Below are 26,939 nucleotides of genomic sequence, written 5' to 3'. Positions count from 1 at the left end.
CCGCATTCTTGCAAAACATGTGGAAAAGATTTTGGACAAAGGAGTAACTTGATGGTTCACATGAGAACACACACAGGTGAGAAGCCATTTTCTTGCAAAACATGTGGAAAAGATTTTGGATGTAGGAGTTACTTGAAGTCCCACATGAGAACACACACAGGTGAGAAGCCGTATTGTTGCAAAACATGTGGAAAAGAGTTCAGATACAGAGGTGCCATGTTGGTCCACATGAAAACACACACAGGTGAGAAGCCGTATTGTTGCAAAACATGTGGAAAAGATTTTGGACGTAGTAGTAACTTGATGGTTCACATGAGAACACACACAGGTGAGAAGCCGTATTCTTGCAAAACATGTGGACAAGAATTCAGATACAGATGTGTCATGTTGGTTCACATGAGAAGAGCCCACACTGGGGAGGAGCCGTAACTCTGAAAGACCTGCGGGAAGACATACTGTGATTGCCATCAATTGGCAAGGCATAAAAGATTGCATACAGACAAGTAGCCGTGTATTTGCAAAATACATGGGAGACAATTCAGTTCTTGAGTTCAGAGTTCCTGCAAATGTTTGACCAATTAGATTTTTCTTTTGTTTTTAGAATGTATTGACTTCAGTAATCTGAGTAGATAGTGAACAGTGATGTTTAGGCCGAGAGCCTCTCTGTATTGGTGAGTCAGTCATTTTGTCATCAGTACAATAGACAACTTTTCTTTTTTGTCTACGTTTCATTTATTTTATATTTTTTATGTATCTTGTAATCGCATCAACTTGATGAAATTGTTTTGGATTTTAGAGGTGGCACACAAACACAAATTGTAGATGGTGTGCTACATGGTGCTGTGAAAGAATCAGCCTCAGCAATAGTAAGGAACAGTGAATGAACAGTGAGGATCAGGGCTCAAAGGGAAGTGACCAACAAAATGCTCTTTTTTTTTATCTCATGTTTGTATTCTAACAAAGCGTTGGGAGGTGATGATGTAAGAATACCAGATTCACACTGAGGTCTAAAGCTTTACGTATATTCTGTTCATCAAGGCTGCACATGAAATATTGAACATAAAAAAATAAAAATCAATTTGAAGGTATTTGTACTTTGATTCTGCCTACTTTCATTTTATGTTACATATACTTTACAGGCGTATATTGTACTTTTTATTCCACTACTATTTGGCAACTACAGTTATTTGCTGATTAAGATTTTTATAAACCAAAATGTATAGTGCATTAAATATGATCTCTTGTTAAATGTGTCAGTGTGAACTTAGTACAAATGAAATAACTACCATAACTATCTGCATGAACAATATAACACTTATATATAAAAAACATTTGAATAACACTTCCACTCAATCAACAAACCAGTTAATGTTCCTGCAGCCCTTGTATCTATAGGCACATAGCTTTGACTTTTCTCTAATGGTGAGAATTACAGGCTTTCACGTGTTTATCACGTTTTCCCTTTTATACAACACAGGGCTGGTGGGTAGAATATAATAAATATGGTGTTTCAAACCCCCGTGCAGTAGGGGGCGGTGTGCTCCTGCTATCAGTTTGAAATCCACTATTCAAACGACTCAAACCGAGAGAATAAGGAGAACTCTGCTCTAATCTCACTCAGCGGAAGTAAACAACACACGCCTTACCTGTATGCACGTGCAGGGATAGCCGACTGGTGTGTTCGCGCAGATGCATATTTAATTTGTTTTTACGCAACAATGTCTTCAGTTGAGTATTTGAGAGAGTTTATCAACCAGCGACTATCTGCTGCTGCTGAAGAAATATTCGGAGTTTTTAAAAATGCCATTGTTGAGTACGAGGACGAGATCAACCGTCAGAGCAGACTGTTGGATAACGTTTGGAAACCTGTAATAAAGTTACACAGGATAGGTTTGTACAACTTCATCATTTTAATACCACTAAACAGAGGAATGCCACTTCATCCAAATTGTTTAAATGTGTGCTGGTATTAATTAATCAATGCTGCATTCACGTGGATTCAGGCAGATGGTAGACAGCAAACCAGGTCTTGTTAGATGAGAACAGGTTGGTAACATCAGGTGAGGCAGACAGAAAATACCGGAAACGGTACACTCGTCGTCCAAAGTTTTAGAAAAAAGTTTCCCCTTTTTGTCATTATGTAATAATATATATTTGGTCCAACTATTTAGTGACTACTGTTTTATTTAATTATTCACAGACTGTAATGTTACACAGTTAGAAAATGGTGCTTTCTCTTCATAATCTATTGCAAACTTAAGCAAACTTAAGCAACTATCTCCAGTGTGAGGGAGCTACGTAACATTCGGTTGCAAATCTATTTATTCCAATACAGATCCCGGTATTCTCTTCCGGGTTCACCTAATTTTACCGTCCTGTCCTCGTCCACTGTCATGATATCTGGTGTGCTGTATGTGTGGTTTCATGTGAATGAACTGTTTGCATTTTCTTCTTTACCATCACAGTCTTATCCTATTCATGTTGCTCTCTGTCCCTCCAGAGCTCCCACAGCAACATGTCTGTAAGGAGGAGGAGGTTCTCTCTGACCAGCAGCTCTGTATTCAGGAGAGGAACTCCAGTCTGGACCAAGAGGACCCAGATCCTCCACAGATCAAAGAGGAACAGGAGGAACCCTGCACCAGTCAGGAGGGAGATCAGCTTGAGCTGAAGCAGGAGACTGAGACCTTCATGTTGACTCCTACTGATGAGGAAAGAAACCCCACTGAACCAGAACCAACAAGAGACCACCAGCTGCTCTCCAACAACTCTCATGTAGCTGAGAGCCAAGATCAGAAAGGAAGCGAGCATGAAGACTCAGAATCAACTAGCGATTCAGAGCCAGAACCAAAGAAAAGACAACAGAAAAGCAGAAGTCACTGTAACGATATTAACAACTTGTTAAAGACTTACAGTGATCCTCAAACAGGTAAAGCACTTTTCCAATGTGACACGTGTGGAGAAGCTTTCAAGTTCAGGTCGCATTTCGACAAACACCTGAGAACCCACTCAGATGAGAAGTCACATTCTTGCAGCTTCTGTGAGAAAAGATTCAGTAAGATATCCTCATTGAAGGCTCATGAAAAAATCCACACAAGTGACAAGCTGCATTCTTGCAAAACATGTGGAAAAGATTTTGGACGTAGTAGTAACTTGATGGTCCACATGAGAACACACACAGGTGAGAAGCCGTTTTCTTGCAAAACATGTGGAAAAGATTTTCGACGTCATAGTCACTTGATTTCCCACATGCGAACACACACAGGTGAGAAGCCGCATTCTTGCAAAACATGTGGAAAAGATTTTCGACGTAGTACTCACTTGATTTCCCACATGAGAACACACACAGGTGAGAAGCCGCATTCTTGCAAAACGTGTGGGAAAGATTTTCGACGTAGTAGTAACTTGATGGTTCACATGAGAACACACACAGGTGAGAAGCCGCATTCTTGCAAAACATGTGGAAAAGATTTTCGATGTCGTACTCACTTGAAGACCCACATGAGAACACACACAGGTGAGAAGCCGTTTTCTTGCAAAACATGTGGAAAAGACTTCAGATACAGAGGTGCCATGTTGGTCCACATGAAAACACACACAGGTGAGAAGCCGTATTGTTGCAAAACATGTGGAAAAGATTTTGGACGTAGTAGTGACTTGATGGTTCACATGAGAACACACACAGGTGAGAAGCCGTATTCTTGCAAAACATGTGGAAAAGATTTTGGACAAAGGAGTAACTTGATGGTTCACATGAGAACACACACAGGTGAGAAGCCGTATTCTTGCAAAACATGTGGAAAAGATTTTGGACAAAGAGGTGTCATGTTGGTTCACATGAGAACACACACAGGTGAGAAGCCGTATTCTTGCAAAACATGTGGACAAGAATTCAGATACAGAGGTGCCATGTTGGTTCACATGAGAAGAGCCCACACTGGGGAGGAGCCGTAACTCTGAAAGACCTGCGGGAAGACATACTGTGATTGCCATCAATTGGCAAGGCATAAAAGATTGCATACAGACAAGTAGCCGTGTATTTGCAAAATACATGGGAGACAATTCAGTTCTTGAGTTCAGAGTGCCTGCAAATGTTTGACCAATTAGATTTTTCTTTTGTTTTTAGAATGTATTGACTTCAGTAATCTGAGTAGATAGTGAACAGTGATGTTTAGGCCGAGAGCCTCTCTGTATTGGTGAGTCAGTCATTTTGTCATCAGTACAATAGACAACTTTTCTTTTTTGTCTACGTTTCATTTATTTTATATTTTTTATGTGTCTTGTAATCGCATCAACTTGATGAAATTGTTTTGGATTTTAGAGGTGGCACACAAACACAAATTGTAGATGGTGTGCTACATGGTGCTGTGAAAGAATCAGCCTCAGCAATAGTAAGGAACAGTGAATGAACAGTGAGGATCAGGGCTCAAAGGGAAGTGACCAACAAAATGCTCTTTTTTTGATCTCATGTTTGTATTCTAACAAAGCGTTGGGAGGTGATGATGTAAGAATACCAGATTCACACTGAGGTCTAAAGCTTTACGTATATTCTGTTCATCAAGGCTGCACATGAAATATTGAACATAAAAAAATAAAAATCAATTTGAAGGTATTTGTACTTTGATTCTGCCTACTTTCATTTTATGTTACATATACTTTACAGGCGTATATTGTACTTTTTATTCCACTACTATTTGGCAACTACAGTTATTTGCTGATTAAGATTTTTATAAACCAAAATGTATAGTGCATTAAATATGATCTCTTGTTAAATGTGTCAGTGTGAACTTAGTACAAATGAAATAACTACCATAACTATCTGCATGAACAATATAACACTTATATATAAAAAACATTTGAATAACACTTCCACTCAATCAACAAACCAGTTAATGTTCCTGCAGCCCTTGTATCTATAGGCACATAGCTTTGACTTTTCTCTAATGGTGAGAATTACAGGCTTTCACGTGTTTATCACGTTTTCCCTTTTATACAACACAGGGCTGGTGGGTAGAATATAATAAATATGGTGTTTCAAACCCCCGTGCAGTAGGGGGCGGTGTGCTCCTGCTATCAGTTTGAAATCCACTATTCAAACGATTCAAACCGAGAGAAGAAGGAGAACTCTGCTCTAATCTCACTCAGCGGAAGTAAACAACACACGCCTTACCTGTATGCGCGTGCAGGGATAGCCGACTGGTGTGTTCGCGCAGATGCATATTTAATTTGTTTTTACGCAACAATGTCTTCAGTTGAGTATTTGAGAGAGTTTATCAACCAGCGACTATCTGCTGCTGCTGAAGAAATATTCGGAGTTTTTAAAAATGCCATTGTTGAGTACGAGGACGAGATCAACCGTCAGCGCAGACTGTTGGATAACGTTTGGAAACCTGTAATAAAGTTACACAGGATAGGTTTGTACAACTTCATCATTTTAATACCACTAAACAGAGGAATGCCACTTCATCCAAATTGTTTAAATGTGTGCTGGTATTAATTAATCAATGCTGCATTCACGTGGATTCAGGCAGATGGTAGACAGCAAACCAGGTCTTGTTAGATGAGAACAGGTTGGTAACATCAGGTGAGGCAGACAGAAAATACCGGAAACGGTACACTCGTCGTCCAAAGTTTTAGAAAAAAGTTTCCCCTTTTTGTCATTATGTAATAATATATATTTGGTCCAACTATTTAGTGACTACTGTTTTATTTAATTATTCACAGACTGTAACGTTACACAGTTAGAAAATGGTGCTTTCTCTTCATAATCTATTGCAAACTTAAGCAACTATCTCCAGTGTGAGGGAGCTACGTAACATTCGGTTGCAAATCTATTTATTCCAATACAGATCCCGGTATTCTCTTCCGGGTTCACCTAATTTTACCGTCCTGTCCTCGTCCACTGTCATGATATCTGGTGTGCTGTATGTGTGGTTTCATGTGAATGAACTGTTTGCATTTTCTTCTTTACCATCACAGTCTTATCCTATTCATGTTGCTCTCTGTCCCTCCAGAGCTCCCACAGCAACATGTCTGTAAGGAGGAGGAGGTTCTCTCTGACCAGCAGCTCTGTATTCAGGAGAGGAACTCCAGTCTGGACCAAGAGGACCCAGATCCTCCACAGATCAAAGAGGAACAGGAGGAACCCTGCACCAGTCAGGAGGGAGAGCAGCTTGAGCTGAAGCAGGAGACTGAGACCTTCATGTTGACTCCTATTCATGAGGAAAGAAACCCCACTGAACCAGAACCAACAAGAGACCACCAGCTGCTCTCCAACAACTCTCATGTAGCTGAGAGCCAAGATCAGAAAGGAAGCGAGCATGAAGACTCAGAATCAACTCGCGATTCAGAGCCAGAACCAAAGAAAAGACAACAGAAAAGCAGAAGTCACTGTAACGATATTAACAACTTGTTAAAGACTTCCAGTGATCCTCAAACAGGTAAAGCACTTTTCCAATGTGACACGTGTGGAGAAGCTTTCAAGTTCAGGTCGCATTTCGACAAACACCTGAGAACCCACTCAGATGAGAAGTCACATTCTTGCAGCTTCTGTGAGAAAAGATTCAGTAAGATATCCTCATTGAAGGCTCATGAAAAAATACACACAAGTGACAAGCTGCATTCTTGCAAAACATGTGGAAAAGATTTTGGACGTAGTAGTGACTTGATGGTCCACATGAGAACACACACAGGTGAGAAGCCGTTTTCTTGCAAAACATGTGGAAAAGATTTTGGACGTCATAGTCACTTGATGGTCCACATGAGAACACACACAGGTGAGAAGCCGCATTCTTGCAAAACATGTGGAAAAGATTTTGGACAAAGTAGTAACTTGATGGTCCACATGATAACACACACAGGTGAGAAGCCGTATTCTTGCAAAACATGTGGAAAAGATTTTGGACATAGTGGTCACTTGATGGTCCACATGAGAATACACACAGGTGAGAAGCCGTATTCTTGCAAAACATGTGGACAAGAATTCAGATACAGAGGTGTCATGTTGGTTCACATGAGAAGAGCCCACACTGGGGAGGAGCCGTAACTCTGAAAGACCTGCGGGAAGACATACTGTGATTGCCATCAATTGGCAAGGCATAAAAGATTGCATACAGACAAGTAGCCGTGTATTTGCAAAATACATGGGAGACAATTCAGTTCTTGAGTTCAGAGTGCCTGCAAATGTTTGACCAATTAGATTTTTCTTTTGTTTTTAGAATGTATTGACTTCAGTAATCTGAGTAGATAGTGAACAGTGATGTTTAGGCCGAGAGCCTCTCTGTATTGGTGAGTCAGTCATTTTGTCATCAGTACAATAGACAACTTTTCTTTTTTGTCTACGTTTCATTTATTTAATATTTTTTATGTGTCTTGTAATCGCATCAACTTGATGAAATTGTTTTGGATTTTAGAGGTGTCACACAAACACAAATTGTAGATGGTGTGCTACATGGTGCTGTGAAAGAATCAGCCTCAGCAATAGTAAGGAACAGTGAATGAACAGTGAGGATCAGGGCTCAAAGGGAAGTGACCAACAAAATGCTCTTTTTTTGATCTCATGTTTGTATTCTAACAAAGCGTTGGGAGGTGATGATGTAAGAATACCAGATTCACACTGAGGTCTAAAGCTTTACGTATATTCTGTTCATCAAGGCTGCACATGAAATATTGAACATAAAAGAATAAAAATCAATTTGAATGTATTTGTACTTTGATTCTGCCTACTTTCATTTTATGTTACATATACTTTACAGGCGTATATTGTACTTTTTATTCCACTACTATTTGGCAACTACAGTTATTTGCTGATTAAGATTTTTATAAACCAAAATGTATAGTGCATTAAATATGATCTCTTGTTAAATGTGTCATTGTGAACTTAGTACAAATGAAATAACTACCATAACTATCTGCATGAACAATATAACACTTATATATAAAAAAGATTTGAATAACACTTCCACTCAATCAACAAACCAGTTAATGTTCCTGCAGCCCTTGTATCTATAGGCACATAGCTTTGACTTTTCTCTAATGGTGAGAATTACAGGCTTTCACGTGTTTATCACGTTTTCCCTTTTATACAACACAGGGCTGGTGGGTAGAATATAATAAATATGGTGTTTCAAACCCCCGTGCAGTAGGGGGCGGTGTGCTCCTGCTATCAGTTTGAAATCCACTATTCAAACGATTCAAACCGAGAGAAGAAGGAGAACTCTGCTCTAATCTCACTCAGCGGAAGTAAACAACACACGCCTTACCTGTATGCACGTGCAGGGATAGCCGACAGTGGTGTGTTCGCGCAGATGCATATTTAATTTGTTTTTACGCAACAATGTCTTCAGTTGAGTATTTGAGAGAGTTTATCAACCAGCGACTATCTGCTGCTGCTGAAGAAATATTCGGAGTTTTTAAAAATGCCATTGTTGAGTACGAGGACGAGATCAACCGTCAGAGCAGACTGTTGGATAACGTTTGGAAACCTGTAATAAAGTTACACAGGATAGGTTTGTACAACTTCATCATTTTAATACCACTAAACAGAGGAATGCCACTTCATCCAAATTGTTTAAATGTGTGCTGGTATTAATTAATCAATGCTGCATTCACGTGGATTCAGGCAGATGGTAGACAGCAAACCAGGTCTTTCTGTCATGATGGAATGAGATATATTTCTTACGACTATTTAGTGACTATTGTTTTATTTAATAATTCACAGACTGTAGTGTTACATAGCTAAAAAAATGCTTTCTCTTAATAATATATTGCAAACTTAAGCAACTATCTCCAGTGTGAGGGAGCTACGTAACATTCGGTTGCAAATCTATTTATTCCAATACAGATCCCGGTATTCTCTTCCGGGTTCACCTAATTTTACCGTCCTGTCCTCGTCCACTGTCATGATATCCGGTGTGCTGTATGTGTGGTTTCATGTGAATGAACTGTTTTAATTTTCTTCTTTACCATCACAGTCTTATCCTATTCATGTTGCTCTCTGTCCCTCCAGAGCTCCCACAGCAACATGTCTGTAAGGAGGAGGAGGTTCTCTCTGACCAGCAGCTCTGTATTCAGGAGAGGAACTCCAGTCTGGACCAAGAGGACCCAGATCCTCCACAGATCAAAGAGGAACAGGAGGAACCCTGCACCAGTCAGGAGGGAGAGCAGCTTGAGCTGAAGCAGGAGACTGAGACCTTCATGTTGACTCCTATTCATGAGGAAAGTAACCCCACTGAACCAGAACCAACAAGAGACCACCAGCTGCTCTCCAACAACTCTCATGTAGCTGAGAGCCAAGATCAGAAAGGAAGCGAGCATGAAGACTCAGAATCAACTAGCGATTCAGAGCCAGAACCAAAGAAAAGACAACAGAAAAGCAGAAGTCACTGTAACGATATTAACAACTTGTTAAAGACTTACAGTGATCCTCAAACAGGTAAAGCACTTTTCCAATGTGACACGTGTGGAGAAGCTTTTAAGTTCAGGTCGCATTTCGACAAACACCTGAGAACCCACTCAGATGAGAAGTCACATTCTTGCAGCTTCTGTGAGAAAAGATTCAGTAAGATATCCTCATTGAAGGCTCATGAAAAAATCCACACAAGTGACAAGCTGCATTCTTGCAAAACATGTGGAAAAGATTTTGGACGTAGTAGTGACTTGATGGTCCACATGAGAACACACACAGGTGAGAAGCCGTATTCTTGCAAAACATGTGGAAAAGATTTTGGACGTAGTAGTGACTTGAAGACCCACATGAGAACACACACAGGTGAGAAGCCGTATTCTTGCAAAACATGTGGAAAAGATTTTGGACAAAGTAGTAACTTGAAGTCCCACATGAGAACACACACAGGTGAGAAGCCGCATTCTTGCAAAACATGTGGAAAAGATTTTGGACGTAGTAGTTACTTGAAGTCCCACATGAGAACACACACAGGTGAGAAGCCGCATTCTTGCAAAACATGTGGAAAAGATTTTGGACAAAGTAGTAACTTGATGGTCCACATGAGAACACACACAGGTGAGAAGCCGCATTCTTGCAAAACATGTGGAAAAGATTTTGGACGTAGTAGTGACATGATGGTCCACATGAGAACACACACAGGTGAGAAGCCGTATTCTTGCAAAACATGTGGAAAAGATTTTGGACATAGTAGTCAGTTGATGGTCCACATGAGAATACACACAGGTGAGAAGCCGTATTCTTGCAAAACATGTGGAAAAGATTTTGGACATAGTGGTCACTTGATGGTCCACATGAGAATACACACAGGTGAGAAGCCGTATTCTTGCAAAACATGTGGACAAGAATTCAGATACAGAGGTGCCATGTTGGTTCACATGAGAAGAGCCCACACTGGGGAGGAGCCGTAACTCTGAAAGACCTGCGGGAAGACATACTGTGATTGCCATCAATTGGCAAGGCATAAAAGGTTGCATACAGACAAGTAGCCGTGTATTTGCAAAATACATGGGAGACAATTCAGTTCTTGAGTTCAGAGTTCCTGCAAATGTTTGACCAATTAGATTTTTCTTTTGTTTTTAGAATGTATTGACTTCAGTAATCTGAGTAGATAGTGAACAGTGATGTTTAGGCCGAGAGCCTCTCTGTATTGGTGAGTCAGTCATTTTGTCATCAGTACAATAGACAACTTTTCTTTTTTGTCTACGTTTCATTTATTTTATATTTTTTATGTATCTTGTAATCGCATCAACTTGATGAAATTGTTTTGGATTTTAGAGGTGTCACACAAACACAAATTGTAGATGGTGTGCTACATGGTGCTGTGAAAGAATCAGCCTCAGCAATAGTAAGGAACAGTGAATGAACAGTGAGGATCAGGGCTCAAAGGGAAGTGACCAACAAAATGCTCTTTTTTTTTGATCTCATGTTTGTATTCTAACAAAGCGTTGGGAGGTGATGATGTAAGAATACCAGATTCACACTGAGGTCTAAAGCTTTACGTATATTCTGTTCATCAAGGCTGCACATGAAATATTGAACATAAAAATCATTTTGAAGGTATTTGTACTTTGATTCTGCCTACTTTCATTTTATGTTACATATACTTTACAGGCGTATATTGTACTTTTTATTCCACGACTATTTGGCAACTACAGTTATTTGCTGATTAAGATTTTTATAAACCAAAATGTATAGTGCATTAAATATGATCTCTTGTTAAATGTGTCAGTGTGAACTTAGTACAAATGAAATAACTACCATAACTATCTGCATGAACAATATAACACTTATATATAAAAAACATTTGAATAACACTTCCACTCAATCAACAAACCAGTTAATGTTCCTGCAGCCCTTGTATCTATAGGCACATAGCTTTGACTTTTCTCTAATGGTGAGAATTACAGGCTTTCACGTGTTTATCACGTTTTCCCTTTTATACAACACAGGGCTGGTGGGTAGAATATAATAAATATGGTGTTTCAAACCCCCGTGCAGTAGGGGGCGGTGTGCTCCTGCTATCAGTTTGAAATCCACTATTCAAACGATTCAAACCGAGAGAAGAAGGAGAACTCTGCTCTAATCTCACTCAGCGGAAGTAAACAACACACGTTTTACCTGTATGCACGTGCAGGGATAGCCGACAGTGGTGTGTTCGCGCAGATGCATATTTAATTTGTTTTTACGCAACAATGTCTTCAGTTGAGTATTTGAGAGAGTTTATCAACCAGCGACTATCTGCTGCTGCTGAAGAAATATTCGGAGTTTTTAAAAATGCCATTGTTGAGTACGAGGACGAGATCAACCGTCAGAGCAGACTGTTGGATAACGTTTGGAAACCTGTAATAAAGTTACACAGGATAGGTTTGTACAACTTCATCATTTTAATACCACTAAACAGAGGAATGCCACTTCATCCAAATTGTTTAAATGTGTGCTGGTATTAATTAATCAATGCTGCATTCACGTGGATTCAGGCAGATGGTAGACAGCAAACCAGGTCTTTCTGTCATGATGGAATGAGATATATTTCTTACGACTATTTAGTGACTATTGTTTTATTTAATAATTCACAGACCGTAGTGTTACATAGCTAAAAAAATGCTTTCTCTTAATAATATATTGCAAACTTAAGCAACTATCTCCAGTGTGAGGGAGCTACGTAACATTCGGTTGCAAATCTATTTATTCCAATACAGATCCCGGTATTCTCTTCCGGGTTCACCTAATTTTACCGTCCTGTCCTCGTCCACTGTCATGATATCTGGTGTGCTGTATGTGTGGTTTCATGTGAATGAACTGTTTGCATTTTCTTCTTTACCATCACAGTCTTATCCTATTCATGTTGCTCTCTGTCCCTCCAGAGCTCCCACAGCAACATGTCTGTAAGGAGGAGGAGGTTCTCTCTGACCAGCAGCTCTGTATTCAGGAGAGGAACTCCAGTCTGGACCAAGAGGACCCAGATCCTCCACAGATCAAAGAGGAACAGGAGGAACCCTGCACCAGTCAGGAGGGAGAGCAGCTTGAGCTGAAGCAGGAGACTGAGACCTTCATGTTGACTCCTATTCATGAGGAAAGTAACCCCACTGAACCAGAACCAACAAGAGACCACCAGCTGCTCTCCAACAACTCTCATGTAGCTGAGAGCCAAGATCAGAAAGGAAGCGAGCATGAAGACTCAGAATCAACTCGCGATTCAGAGCCAGAACCAAAGAAAAGACAACAGAAAAGCAGAAGTCACTGTAACGATATTGACAACTTGTTAAAGACTTACAGTGATCCTCAAACAGGTAAAGCACTTTTCCAATGTGACACGTGTGGAGAAGCTTTTAAGTTCAGGTCGCATTTCGACAAACACCTGAGAACCCACTCAGATGAGAAGTCACATTCTTGCAGCTTCTGTGAGAAAAGATTCGGTAAGATATCCTCATTGAAGGCTCATGAAATAATCCACACAAGTGACAAGCTGCATTCTTGCAAAACATGTGGAAAAGATTTTGGATGTAGGAGTTACTTGAAGTCCCACATGAGAACACACACAGGTGAGAAGCCGTATTCTTGCAAAACATGTGGAAAAGATTTTGGATGTAGGAGTTACTTGAAGTCCCACATGAGAACACACACAGGTGAGAAGCCGTATTCTTGCAAAACATGTGGAAAAGACTTCAGATACAGAGGTGCCATGTTGGTCCACATGAGAACACACACAGGTGAGAAGCCGTATTCTTGCAAAACATGTGGAAAAGATTTTGGACAAAGGAGTAACTTGATGGTTCACATGAGAACACACACAGGTGAGAAGCCGTATTCTTGCAAAACATGTGGACAAGAATTCAGATACAGATGTGTCATGTTGGTTCACATGAGAAGAGCCCACACTGGGGAGGAGCCGTAACTCTGAAAGACCTGCAGGAAGACATACTGTGATTGCCATCAATTGGCAAGGCATAAAAGATTGCATACAGACAAGTAGCCGTGTATTTGCAAAATACATGGGAGACAATTCAGTTCTTGAGTTCAGAGTTCCTGCAAATGTTTGACCAATTAGATTTTTCTTTTGTTTTTAGAATGTATTGACTTCAGTAATCTGAGTAGATAGTGAACAGTGATGTTTAGGCCGAGAGCCTCTCTGTATTGGTGAGTCAGTCATTTTGTCATCAGTACAATAGACAACTTTTCTTTTTTGTCTACGTTTCATTTATTTTATATTTTTTATGTATCTTGTAATCGCATCAACTTGATGAAATTGTTTTGGATTTTAGAGGTGTCACACAAACACAAATTGTAGATGGTGTGCTACATGGTGCTGTGAAAGAATCAGCCTCAGCAATAGTAAGGAACAGTGAATGAACAGTGAGGATCAGGGCTCAAAGGGAAGTGACCAACAAAATGCTCTTTTTGTTGATCTCATGTTTGTATTCTAACAAAGCGTTGGGAGGTGATGATGTAAGAATACCAGATTCACACTGAGGTCTAAAGCTTTACGTATATTCTGTTCATCAAGGCTGCACATGAAATATTGAACATAAAAATCATTTTGAAGGTATTTGTACTTTGATTCTGCCTACTTTCATTTTATGTTACATATACTTTACAGGCGTATATTGTACTTTTTATTCCACGACTATTTGGCAACTACAGTTATTTGCTGATTAAGATTTTTATAAACCAAAATGTATAGTGCATTAAATATGATCTCTTGTTAAATGTGTCAGTGTGAACTTAGTACAAATGAAATAACTACCATAACTATCTGCATGAACAATATAACACTTATATATAAAAAACATTTGAATAACACTTCCACTCAATCAACAAACCAGTTAATGTTCCTGCAGCCCTTGTATCTATAGGCACATAGCTTTGACTTTTCTCTAATGGTGAGAATTACAGGCTTTCACGTGTTTATCACGTTTTCCCTTTTATACAACACAGGGCTGGTGGGTAGAATATAATAAATATGGTGTTTCAAACCCCCGTGCAGTAGGGGGCGGTGTGCTCCTGCTATCAGTTTGAAATCCACTATTCAAACGATTCAAACCGAGAGAAGAAGGAGAACTCTGCTCTAATCTCACTCAGCGGAAGTAAACAACACACGCCTTACCTGTATGCACGTGCAGGGATAGCCGACAGTGGTGTGTTCGCGCAGATGCATATTTAATTTGTTTTTACGCAACAATGTCTTCAGTTGAGTATTTGAGAGAGTTTATCAACCAGCGACTATCTGCTGCTGCTGAAGAAATATTCGGAGTTTTTAAAAATGCCATTGTTGAGTACGAGGACGAGATCAACCGTCAGAGCAGACTGTTGGATAACGTTTGGAAACCTGTAATAAAGTTACACAGGATAGGTTTGTACAACTCCATCATTTTAATACCACTAAACAGAGGAATGCCACTTCATCCAAATTGTTTAAATGTGTGCTGGTATTAATTAATCAATGCTGCATTCACGTGGATTCAGGCAGATGGTAGACAGCAAACCAGGTCTTTCTGTCATGATGGAATGAGATATATTTCTTACGACTATTTAGTGACTATTGTTTTATTTAATAATTCACAGACCGTAGTGTTACATAGCTAAAAAAATGCTTTCTCTTAATAATATATTGCAAACTTAAGCAACTATCTCCAGTGTGAGGGAGCTACGTAACATTCGGTTGCAAATCTATTTATTCCAATACAGATCCCGGTATTCTCTTCCGGGTTCACCTAATTTTACCGTCCTGTCCTCGTCCACTGTCATGATATCTGGTGTGCTGTATGTGTGGTTTCATGTGAATGAACTGTTTGCATTTTCTTCTTTACCATCACAGTCTTATCCTATTCATGTTGCTCTCTGTCCCTCCAGAGCTCCCACAGCAACATGTCTGTAAGGAGGAGGAGGTTCTCTCTGACCAGCAGCTCTGTATTCAGGAGAGGAACTCCAGTCTGGACCAAGAGGACCCAGATCCTCCACAGATCAAAGAGGAACAGGAGTAACCCTGCACCAGTCAGGAGGGAGAGCAGCTTGAACTGAAGCAGGAGACTGAGACCTTCATGTTGACTCCTATTCATGAGGAAAGTAACCCCACTGAACCAGAACCAACAAGAGACCACCAGCTGCTCTCCAACAACTCTCATGTAGCTGAGAGCCAAGATCAGAAAGGAAGCGAGCATGAAGACTCAGAATCAACTAGCGATTCAGAGCCAGAACCAAAGAAAAGACAACAGAAAAGCAGAAGTCACTGTAACGATATTAACAACTTGTTAAAGACTTCCAGTGATCCTCAAACAGGTAAAGCACTTTTCCAATGTGACACGTGTGGAGAAGCTTTCAAGTTCAGGTCGCATTTCGACAAACACCTGAGAACCCACTCAGATGAGAAGTCACATTCTTGCAGCTTCTGTGAGAAAAGATTCGGTAAGATATCCTCATTGAAGGCTCATGAAAAAATCCACACAAGTGACAAGCTGCATTCTTGCAAAACATGTGGAAAAGATTTTGGATGTAGTAGTAACTTGATTGTCCACATGAGAACACACACAGGTGAGAAGCCGTATTCTTGCAAAACATGTGGAAAAGATTTTGGACGTAGTAGTAACTTGATTGTCCACATGAGAACACACACAGGTGAGAAGCCATATTCTTGCAAAACATGTGGAAAAGATTTTGGACGTAGTAGTTACTTGAAGTCCCACATGAGAACACACACAGGTGAGAAGCCGTTTTCTTGCAAAACATGTGGAAAAGATTTTGGATGTAGGAGTTACTTGAAGTCCCACATGAGAACACACACAGGTGAGAAGCCGTTTTCTTGCAAAACATGTGGAAAAGATTTTGGATGTAGGAGTTACTTGAAGACCCACATGAGAACACACACAGGTGAGAAGCCGTATTCTTGCAAAACATGTGGAAACGAGTTCAGATACAGAGGTGCCATGTTGGTCCACATGAAAACACACACAGGTGAGAAGCCGTATTGTTGCAAAACATGTGGAAAAGATTTTGGACGTAGTAGTGACTTGATGGTTCACATGAGAACACACACAGGTGAGAAGCCGTTTTCTTGCAAAACATGTGGAAAAGATTTTCGACGTAGTACTCACTTGATTTTCCACATGAGAACACACACAGGTGAGAAGCCGTATTCTTGCAAAACATGTGGACAAGAATTCAGATACAGATGTGCCATGTTGGTTCACATGAGAAGAGCCCACACTGGGGAGGAGCCGTAACTCTGAAAGACCTGCGGGAAGACATACTGTGATTGCCATCAATTGGCAAGGCATAAAAGATTGCATACAGACAAGTAGCCGTGTATTTGCAAAATACATGGGAGACAATTCAGTTCTTGAGTTCAGAGTTCCTGCAAATGTTTGACCAATTAGATTTTTCTTTTGTTTTTAGAATGTATTGACTTCAGTAATCTGAGTAGATAGTGAACAGTGATGTTTAGGCCGAGAGCCTCTCTGTATTGGTGAGTCAGTCATTTTGTCATCAGTACAATAGACAACTTTTCTTTTTTGTCTACGTTTCATTCATTTTATATTTTTTATGTGTCTTGTAATAGCATCAACTTGATGAAATTGTTTTGGATTTTAGAGGTGTCACACAAACACAAATTGTAGATGGTGTGCTACATGGTGCTGTGAAAGAATCAGCCTCAGCAATAGTAAGGAACAGTGAATGAACAGTGAGGATCAGGGCTCAAAGGGAAGTGACCAACAAAATGCTCTTTTTGATCTCATGTTTGTATTCTAACAAAGCGTTGGGAGGTGATGATGTAAGAATACCAGATTCACACTGAGGTCTAAAGCTTTACGTATATTCTGTTCATCAAGGCTGCACATGAAATATTGAACATAAAAAAATAAAAATCAATTTGAAGGTATTTGTACTTTGATTCTGCCTACTTTCATTTTATGTTACATATACTTTACAGGCGTATATTGTACTTTTTATTCCACGACTATTTGGCAGCTACAGTTATTTGCTGATTAAGATTTTTATAAACCAAAATGTATAGTGCATTAAATATGATCTCTTGTTAAATGTGTCAGTGTGAACTTAGTACAAATTAAATAACTACCATAACTATCTGCATGAACAATATAACACTTATATATAAAAAAACATTTGAATAACACTTCCACTCAATCAACAAACCAGTTAATGTTCCTGCAGCCCTTGTATCTATAGGCACATAGCTTTGACTTTTCTCTAATGGTGAGAATTACAGGCTTTCACGTGTTTATCACGTTTTCCCTTTTATACAACACAGGGCTGGTGGGTAGAATATAATAAATATGGTGTTTCAAACCCCCGTGCAGTAGGGGGCGGTGTGCTCCTGCTATCAGTTTGAAATCCACTATTCAAACCGAGAGAAGAAGGAGAACTCTGCTCTAATCTCACTCAGCGGAAGTAAACAACACACGCCTTACCTGTATGCGCGTGCAGGGATAGCCGACAGTGGTGTGTTCGCGCAGATGCATATTTAATTTGTTTTTACGCAACAATGTCTTCAGTTGAGTATTTGAGAGAGTTTATCAACCAGCGACTATCTGCTGCTGCTGAAGAAATATTCGGAGTTTTTAAAAATGCCATTGTTGAGTACGAGGACGAGATCAACCGTCAGAGCAGACTGTTGGATAACGTTTGGAAACCTGTAATAAAGTTACACAGGATAGGTTTGTACAACTTCATCATTTTAATACCACTAAACAGAGGAATGCCACTTCATCCAAATTGTTTAAATGTGTGCTGGTATTAATTAATCAATGCTGCATTCACGTGGATTCAGGCAGATGGTAGACAGCAAACCAGGTCTTGTTAGATGAGAACAGGTTGGTAACATCAGGTGAGGCAGACAGAAAATACCGGAAACGGTACACTCGTCGTCCAAAGTTTTAGAAAAAAGTTTCCCCTTTTTGTCATTATGTAATAATATATATTTGGTCCAACTATTTAGTGACTACTGTTTAATTTAATTATTCACAGACTGTAACGTTACACAGTTAGAAAATGGTGCTTTCTCTTCATAATCTATTGCAAACTTAAGCAACTATCTCCAGTGTGAGGGAGCTACGTAACATTCGGTTGCAAATCTATTTATTCCAATACAGATCCCGGTATTCTCTTCCGGGTTCACCTAATTTTACCGTCCTTTCCTCGTCCACTGTCATGATATCTGGTGTGCTGTATGTGTGGTTTCATGTGAATGAACTGTTTGCATTTTCTTCTTTACCATCACAGTCTTATCCTATTCATGTTGCTCTCTGTCCCTCCAGAGCTCCCACAGCAACATGTCTGTAAGGAGGAGGAGGTTCTCTCTGACCAGCAGCTCTGTATTCAGGAGAGGAACTCCAGTCTGGACCAAGAGGACCCAGATCCTCCACAGATCAAAGAGGAACAGGAGGAACCCTGCACCAGTCAGGAGGGAGAGCAGCTTGAACTGAAGCAGGAGACTGAGACCTTCATGTTGACTCCTATTCATGAGGAAAGTAACCCCACTGAACCAGAACCAACAAGAGACCACCAGCTGCTCTCCAACAACTCTCATGTAGCTGAGAGCCAAGATCAGAAAGGAAGCGAGCATGAAGACTCAGAATCAACTAGCGATTCAGAGCCAGAACCAAAGAAAAGACAACAGAAAAGCAGAAGTCACTGTAACGATATTAACAACTTGTTAAAGACTTCCAGTGATCCTCAAACAGGTAAAGCACTTTTCCAATGTGACACGTGTGGAGAAGCTTTCAAGTTCAGGTCGCATTTCGACAAACACCTGAGAACCCACTCAGATGAGAAGTCACATTCTTGCAGCTTCTGTGAGAAAAGATTCAGTAAGATATCCTCATTGAAGGCTCATGAAAAAATCCACACAAGTGACAAGCTGCATTCTTGCAAAACATGTGGAAAAGATTTTGGATGTAGTAGTAACTTGATGGTCCACATGAGAACACACACAGGTGAGAAGCCGTTTTCTTGCAAAACATGTGGAAAAGATTTTCGACGTCATAGTCACTTGATTTCCCACATGCGAACACACACAGGTGAGAAGCCGCATTCTTGCAAAACATGTGGAAAAGATTTTCGACGTAGTACTCACTTGATTTTCCACATGAGAACACACACAGGTGAGAAGCCGCATTCTTGCAAAACATGTGGAAAAGATTTCGGACAAAGTGGTCACCTGATTTCCCACATGAGAACACACACAGGTGAGAAGCCGCATTCTTGCAAAACATGTGGAAAAGATTTTCGACGTAGTAGTAACTTGATGGTTCACATGAGAACACACACAGGTGAGAAGCCGCATTCTTGCAAAACATGTGGAAAAGATTTCGGACAAAGTGGACACCTGATTTCCCACATGAGAACACACACAGGTGAGAAGCCGTTTTCTTGCAAAACATGTGGAAAAGATTTTGGATGTAGGAGTTACTTGAAGTCCCACATGAGAACACACACAGGTGAGAAGCCGTATTCTTGCAAAACATGTGGAAAAGAGTTCAGATACAGAGGTGCCATGTTGGTCCACATGAAAACACACAGGTGAGAAGCCGTATTGTTGCAAAACATGTGGAAAAGATTTTGGACGTAGTAGTGACTTGATGGTTCACATGAGAACACACACAGGTGAGAAGCCGTATTCTTGCAAAACATGTGGAAAAGATTTTGGACAAAGAGGTGACATGTTGGTTCACATGAGAACACACACAGGTGAGAAGCCGTATTCTTGCAAAACATGTGGAAAAGATTTTGGACAAAGAGGTGTCATGTTGGTTCACATGAGAACACACACAGGTGAGAAGCCGTATTCTTGCAAAACATGTGGACAAGAATTCAGATACAGATGTGTCATGTTGGTTCACATGAGAAGAGCCCACACTGGGGAGGAGCCGTAACTCTGAAAGACCTGCGGGAAGACATACTGTGATTGCCATCAATTGGCAAGGCATAAAAGATTGCATACAGACAAGTAGCCGTGTATTTGCAAAATACATGGGAGACAATTCAGTTCTTGAGTTCAGAGTTCCTGCAAATGTTTGACCAATTAGATTTTTCTTTTGTTTTTAGAATGTATTGACTTCAGTAATCTGAGTAGATAGTGAACAGTGATGTTTAGGCCGAGAGCATCTCTGTATTGGTGAGTCAGTCATTTTGTCATCAGTACAATAGACAACTTTTCTTTTTTGTCTACGTTTCATTCATTTAATATTTTTTATGTATCTTGTAATCGCATCAACTTGATGAAATTGTTTTGGATTTTAGAGGTGGCACACAAACACAAATTGTAGATGGTGTGCTACATGGTGCTGTGAAAGAATCAGCCTCAGCAATAGTAAGGAACAGTGAATGAACAGTGAGGATCAGGGCTCAAAGGGAAGTGACCAACAAAATGCTCTTTTTTTTAATCTCATGTTTGTATTCTAACAAAGCGTTGGGAGGTGATGATGTAAGAATACCAGATTCACATTGAGGTCTAAAGCTTTACGTATATTCTGTTCATCAAGGCTGCACATGAAATATTGAACATAAAAAAATAAAAATCAATTTGAAGGTATTTGTACTTTGATTCTGCCTACTTTCATTTTATGTTACATATACTTTACAGGCGTATATTGTACTTTTTATTCCACTACTATTTGGCAACTACAGTTATTTGCTGATTAAGATTTTTATAAACCAAAATGTATAGTGCATTAAATATGATCTCTTGTTAAATGTGTCAGTGTGAACTTAGTACAAATGAAATAACTACCATAACTATCTGCATGAACAATATAACACTTATATATAAAAAACATTTGAATAACACTTCCACTCAATCAACAAACCAGTTAATGTTCCTGCAGCCCTTGTATCTATAGGCACATAGCTTTGACTTTTCTCTAATGGTGAGAATTACAGGCTTTCACGTGTTTATCACGTTTTCCCTTTTATACAACACAGGGCTGGTGGGTAGAATATAATAAATATGGTGTTTAAAACCCCCGTGCAGTAGGGGGCGGTGTGCTCCTGCTATCAGTTTGAAATCCACTATTCAAACCGAGAGAAGAAAGACAACTCCGCTCTAATCTCACTCAGCGGAAGTAAACAACACACGCCTTACCTGTATGCACGTGCAGGGATAGCCGACAGTGGTGTGTTCGCGCAGATGCATATTTAATTTGTTTTTACGCAACAATGTCTTCAGTTGAGTATTTGAGAGAGTTTATCAACCAGCGACTATCTGCTGCTGCTGAAGAAATATTCGGAGTTTTTAAAAATGCCATTGTTGAGTACGAGGACGAGATCAACCGTCAGAGCAGACTGTTGGATAACGTTTGGAAACCTGTAATAAAGTTACACAGGATAGGTTTGTACAACTTCATCATTTTAATACCACTAAACAGAGGAATGCCACTTCATCCAAATTGTTTAAATGTGTGCTGGTATTAATTAATCAATGCTGCATTCACGTGGATTCAGGCAGATGGTAGACAGCAAACCAGGTCTTGTTAGATGAGAACAGGTTGGTAACATCAGGTGAGGCAGACAGAAAATACCGGAAACGGTACACTCGTCGTCCAAAGTTTTAGAAAAAAGTTTCCCCTTTTTGTCATTATGTAATAATATATATTTGGTCCAACTATTTAGTGACTACTGTTTTATTTAATTATTCACAGACTGTAACGTTACACAGTTAGAAAATGGTGCTTTCTCTTCATAATCTATTGCAAACTTAAACAACTATCTCCAGTGTGAGGGAGCTACTTAACATTCGGTTGCAAATCTATTTATTCCAATACAGATCCCGGTATTCTCTTCCGGGTTCACCTAATTTTACCGTCCTGTCCTCGTCCACTGTCATGATATCTGGTGTGCTGTATGTGTGGTTTCATGTGAATGAACTGTTTGCATTTTCTTCTTTACCATCACAGTCTTATCCTATTCATGTTGCTCTCTGTCCCTCCAGAGCTCCCACAGCAACATGTCTGTAAGGAGGAGGAGGTTCTCTCTGACCAGCAGCTCTGTATTCAGGAGAGGAACTCCAGTCTGGACCAAGAGGACCCAGATCCTCCACAGATCAAAGAGGAACAGGAGGAACCCTGCACCAGTCAGGAGGGAGAGCAGCTTGAGCTGAAGCAGGAGACTGAGACCTTCATGTTGACTCCTATTCATGAGGAAAGTAACCCCACTGAACCAGAACCAACAAGAGACCACCAGCTGCTCTCCAACAACTCTCATGTAGCTGAGAGCCAAGATCAGAAAGGAAGCGAGCATGAAGACTCAGAATCAACTCGCGATTCAGAGCCAGAACCAAAGAAAAGACAACAGAAAAGCAGAAGTCACTGTAACGATATTAACAACTTGTTAAAGACTTACAGTGATCCTCAAACAGGTAAAGCACTTTTCCAATGTGACACGTGTGGAGAAGCTTTTAAGTTCAGGTCGCATTTCGACAAACACCTGAGAACCCACTCAGATGAGAAGTCACATTCTTGCAGCTTCTGTGAGAAAAGATTCAGTAAGATATCCTCATTGAAGGCTCATGAAAAAATCCACACAAGTGACACGCTGCATTCTTGCAAAACATGTGGAAAAGATTTTGGATGTAGTAGTAACTTGATGGTCCACATGAGAACACACACAGGTGAGAAGCCGTATTCTTGCAAAACATGTGGAAAAGATTTTGGACGTAGTAGTGACTTGAAGTCCCACATGAGAACACACACAGGTGAGAAGCCGTATTCTTGCAAAACATGTGGAAAAGATTTTGGACGTAGTAGTTACTTGAAGTCCCACATGAGAACACACACAGGTGAGAAGCCGTTTTCTTGCAAAACATGTGGAAAAGATTTTGGACGTCATAGTCACTTGAAGTCCCACATGAGAACACACACAGGTGAGAAGCCGCATTCTTGCAAAACATGTGGAAAAGATTTTGGACGTAGTAGTGACTTGAAGACCCACATGAGAACACACACAGGTGAGAAGCCGCATTCTTGCAAAACATGTGGAAAAGATTTTGGACAAAGTAGTAACTTGATGGTCCACATGAGAACACACACAGGTGAGAAGCCGTATTCTTGCAAAACATGTGGAAAAGATTTTGGACGTAGTAGTCACTTGATGGTCCACATGAGAACACACACAGGTGAGAAGCCGTATTCTTGCAAAACATGTGGAAAAGATTTTGGACATAGTAGTCACTTGATGGTCCACATGAGAACACACACAGGTGAGAAGCCGTTTTCTTGCAAAACATGTGGAAAAGATTTTGGACGTCATAGTCACTTGATGGTCCACATGAGAACACACACAGGTGAGAAGCCGTATTCTTGCAAAACATGTGGAAAAGATTTTGGACGTCATAGTCACTTGATGGTCCACATGAGAACACACACAGGTGAGAAGCCGTATTCTTGCAAAACATGTGGAAAAGATTTTGGACATAGTAGTCACTTGATGGTCCACATGAGAATACACACAGGTGAGAAGCCGTATTCTTGCAAAACATGTGGACAAGAATTCAGATACAGAGGTGCCATGTTGGTTCACATGAGAAGAGCCCACACTGGGGAGGAGCCGTAACTCTGAAAGACCTGCAGGAAGACATACTGTGATTGCCATCAATTGGCAAGGCATAAAAGATTGCATTCAGACAAGTAGCCGTGTATTTGCAAAATACATGGGAGACAAAGAACTCACAGAAGTGATGAGCCACGTAGTTGCAGGACTTGAAGGAAAAGTTTTGACTCAAATCACATACTTGAGAAAAACAGAGGATCAATCTACAAAAGGAAAAAATCTTGTTGCACAGTGAGTTCGTAGTTCTTGCAAATGATTCCATACCATTTGTTTTACAATGGTTACGCACCACCTTTGAGTGGATTGTGAACTCTGATGTTTAGGGTGAGAAACTCCGTTTTGTTGTCATCCTGCCAACGAGAGTCTCTTCTTTTTTGTTTGCATGTCATTTCATTTCTATGTATTTTGCTATTGCATCAACTTGATATGATTTTTGTTGTTTTCCCTTTAAGAGGTTGCACACTAACACTAGTTGTAGATGATGTACTCCATGGTGTTGTCAAATCAGCCTTAGCAGTAGTAATGAACACAATGATCAGTACCCAAAGGGCCGTGGGCAACAAAATGCTGTTTTGTGATCTAACGTTTGTATTCTAACAATACAGCTTCGTAAGGTTGTCATGTAAGAATATTAAACTCACCCTGAAAAAAAGTTATAAGCGAATTCTATTCATCAAGGCTGCAGATGGGTGAGACAGATGTCAAGTGTGAACATAGTTATAGTGTAGAACAGTTATTTTTAGTGTTAAGTTAAAGCTTGAAAGAGGTCTTTGAATGTCAGCTCACTGGCTGTATAGATGTAGGACTTAATATCGTTTGTGCCTCATGTTGAACTATATGTTAAACAAGCAGTGGTGGAATGTAACAGTTCTCAAGTATGTAACACTGTCCTCGGATGTTCAAGATTGTGTGAAAAAACACATCCAATAAAGAATGTTTTGAGGTATTCCTTTCCTTTCATTTAACAAATAGGTTGACTTAATACGCATTTGCAAATGTGAACCCTGTTTATTGCCGTACAACTCAGACAGACAGGGGCTCTCTGTTCATTTGGGTATTATATTTTATTAAGAGTAAATTTCCCTAAACTATTCGGCAGGATCCCAACAGACAGACATTCTTTCACACTATCTTACCCTGTGCTCCGCTTGACAGGAACATAAAACAAGTAAAAGTTGTAGAAGATTGAATATTTGACTTAAGTTAATGTGATTCAGCTCAATACTGAAGGAGGAGCAATGTAGATTCCGTCCTGGCCGTGAGCAGTGGACCAGCCCTTTGTGGGAGTTTGCTCATACAGTCTTCATGAGTTTTGTTGGCTTCCACCAGGGTTGTGACCTTTGTCTGCAATTCCGTTTGATTTCAAAGACAGGACCTCAAGTTAGATAGATAGAAAGATATAAACTTTCTTCATCCCCAGGGGGAAATTTGTTTGTAGCAGCAGCAATTTACAGAGTAAAATATAATGTATGGAATGCACAATATATACAGTACAATAAAATAACAGCAGATATTGAATTGAAGGAATAGATGAATATAAAATCGAATAAAAAATAGGAATGCACACTATATACCATGAATAGAGTGTTACTAATTAAATTAAAGTTGAGACGATGGGAGGAGAGTGTCCAGTTTGTGGACCCCAAAACTGCAACTTTGCTCCTTGCAGGCGATGTGATTCTGTTGGCTCCTATCTGAGGGTACTGAGGAAAATGGTGGATTGCCCACACCGGGTTGGGAGTGAGTCACTGCCCCAAGCGAGGGAGTTCAAGCATCTCCTGGTCTTGTTCAAGAGTGAGGGTAAATAGAGCATGAGAGAGACATTTTGGTGCTGCGTCAGCAGAGATGCGTGTGTTTTACTGGACCGTTGTGGTGAAGAAGGAGCAGAGCTGGGAACACCGCAGGGTTCTCAAGGAAGAGCTGGAAAATGTTGCATGGGGAGAGGGACACCTGGAATACTTAGCCTGCTGCCCGCAACCCCAATCCAAAATAAGTGGATGAAAATAGATGGATGGCAGGATGTCTTAAAAGATTAACAATTTACTTGCAGGAATTCATTACACAGATAATCTGAGGCTGTTGCATGTGCTTCTTCATTTGGAGTCATTGTAAACTTTGTATAAAGAAACTCATTTTGAATGTTGCTGACATAAAATTAAAGTATGCATTAAAAATATATTGTTTTTTTTGTTTTCAGTTAGTTTTCACAGTCACATTGCTTTAATGAAAAATCCAAGTAGGGCTAGTTTTGTTAAATTAGTCAAATTTCTGTCCTCCGCACCATTTATTATCTCAATAAAAGCTGTCATTCAAAGACTAGAGGTGTTCACTGCAAGCACTCAAAGCTCATTCAAATGTAGCTGCCACTTTTAGGACAGACGTCTCTCCGGGACGGATTGTCTCTGACTATCTCTATAAACACAACCAAACATGAAAAAGGATAATAAGTCACTCACTTTAGCAGCTCTTCCTGCGCCGCCATATCTGGTGATTGCGATGGTTCCTCTCAGGTCCACTGTCTTGTTCAACAGCTGGTAGTCACTTGGTTTGCCCTGGTTGGCGTAAACCAGTTTCCCCTAAAACCATCAGAAAAACAAATACTGGTAAATAGAAGCAACGCAAGTGATGGCGAAGTGACGCCAGGATTAGGGCATCTTTTCATGACAAGTTCAGATCCTCACAGCTGAATCAGGATTTGGCAGAGGGAATATTAAATACATATAGACAATATTTTAAAGAAAGGCTGTATTTACACACTATATACAGGCCAACAATATATTTATAAATATTACCCACATTTTCTCACAAATCCATTCCAAATCATCATGCAACTTCCTGAAAATCCTTTTACTGAGCTCTTATTAATGTCCAAATATAATGCTGAAAGACAGTTGTATAATACTGACTCACAGACTTTATT

At 40.0% G+C, this 26,939-nt stretch overlaps 4 protein-coding genes across 4 annotated transcripts in view; 3 read left to right on the top strand and 1 right to left on the bottom strand.

The window, feature by feature from the left end:
* The window catches only part of naaladl1 (N-acetylated alpha-linked acidic dipeptidase like 1), a gene marked incomplete at both ends in the record, with an annotated part of 72,148 nt that overhangs the window by 42,871 nt on the left and 2,338 nt on the right, over nucleotides 1–26,939 (bottom strand). Inside the window, one exon of the mRNA XM_079270594.1 lies at nucleotides 26,476–26,595. Coding sequence (XP_079126720.1) covers nucleotides 26,476–26,595 — 120 coding nt within the window. The remainder of the gene's footprint in view (nucleotides 1–26,475; nucleotides 26,596–26,939) is intronic.
* On the top strand, nucleotides 5,240–7,246 carry LOC306778947 (uncharacterized protein; the record flags this gene model as incomplete). The annotated part of the gene is made up of 3 exons (XM_079270688.1): nucleotides 5,240–5,411; nucleotides 6,012–6,437; nucleotides 7,215–7,246. 3 exons carry the CDS (start codon nucleotides 5,240–5,242, stop codon nucleotides 7,244–7,246), a joined length of 630 nt encoding a protein of 209 aa, XP_079126814.1.
* On the top strand, nucleotides 11,611–13,933 carry LOC306778945 (uncharacterized protein; the record flags this gene model as incomplete). The annotated part of the gene is made up of 3 exons (XM_079270687.1): nucleotides 11,611–11,827; nucleotides 12,328–12,753; nucleotides 13,893–13,933. The coding sequence occupies exons 1-3, from the start codon at nucleotides 11,656–11,658 to the stop codon at nucleotides 13,931–13,933; spliced, it is 639 nt and encodes a 212-aa protein (XP_079126813.1). The 5' UTR covers nucleotides 11,611–11,655.
* LOC306778944 (uncharacterized protein) lies at nucleotides 21,587–25,182 on the top strand (the record flags this gene model as incomplete). Its single annotated transcript, XM_079270686.1, has 3 exons — nucleotides 21,587–21,803; nucleotides 22,404–22,829; nucleotides 25,175–25,182. The coding sequence occupies exons 1-3, from the start codon at nucleotides 21,632–21,634 to the stop codon at nucleotides 25,180–25,182; spliced, it is 606 nt and encodes a 201-aa protein (XP_079126812.1). The 5' UTR covers nucleotides 21,587–21,631.

The sequence above is a fragment of the Melanostigma gelatinosum genome (assembly GCF_949748355.1).
Source record: "Melanostigma gelatinosum genome assembly, chromosome: 6".
NCBI classification, from domain to species: domain Eukaryota; kingdom Metazoa; phylum Chordata; class Actinopteri; order Perciformes; family Zoarcidae; genus Melanostigma; species Melanostigma gelatinosum.
Note: the sequence above shows the minus strand (reverse complement) of the source record. Positions and strands in the feature narration are given on the sequence as shown.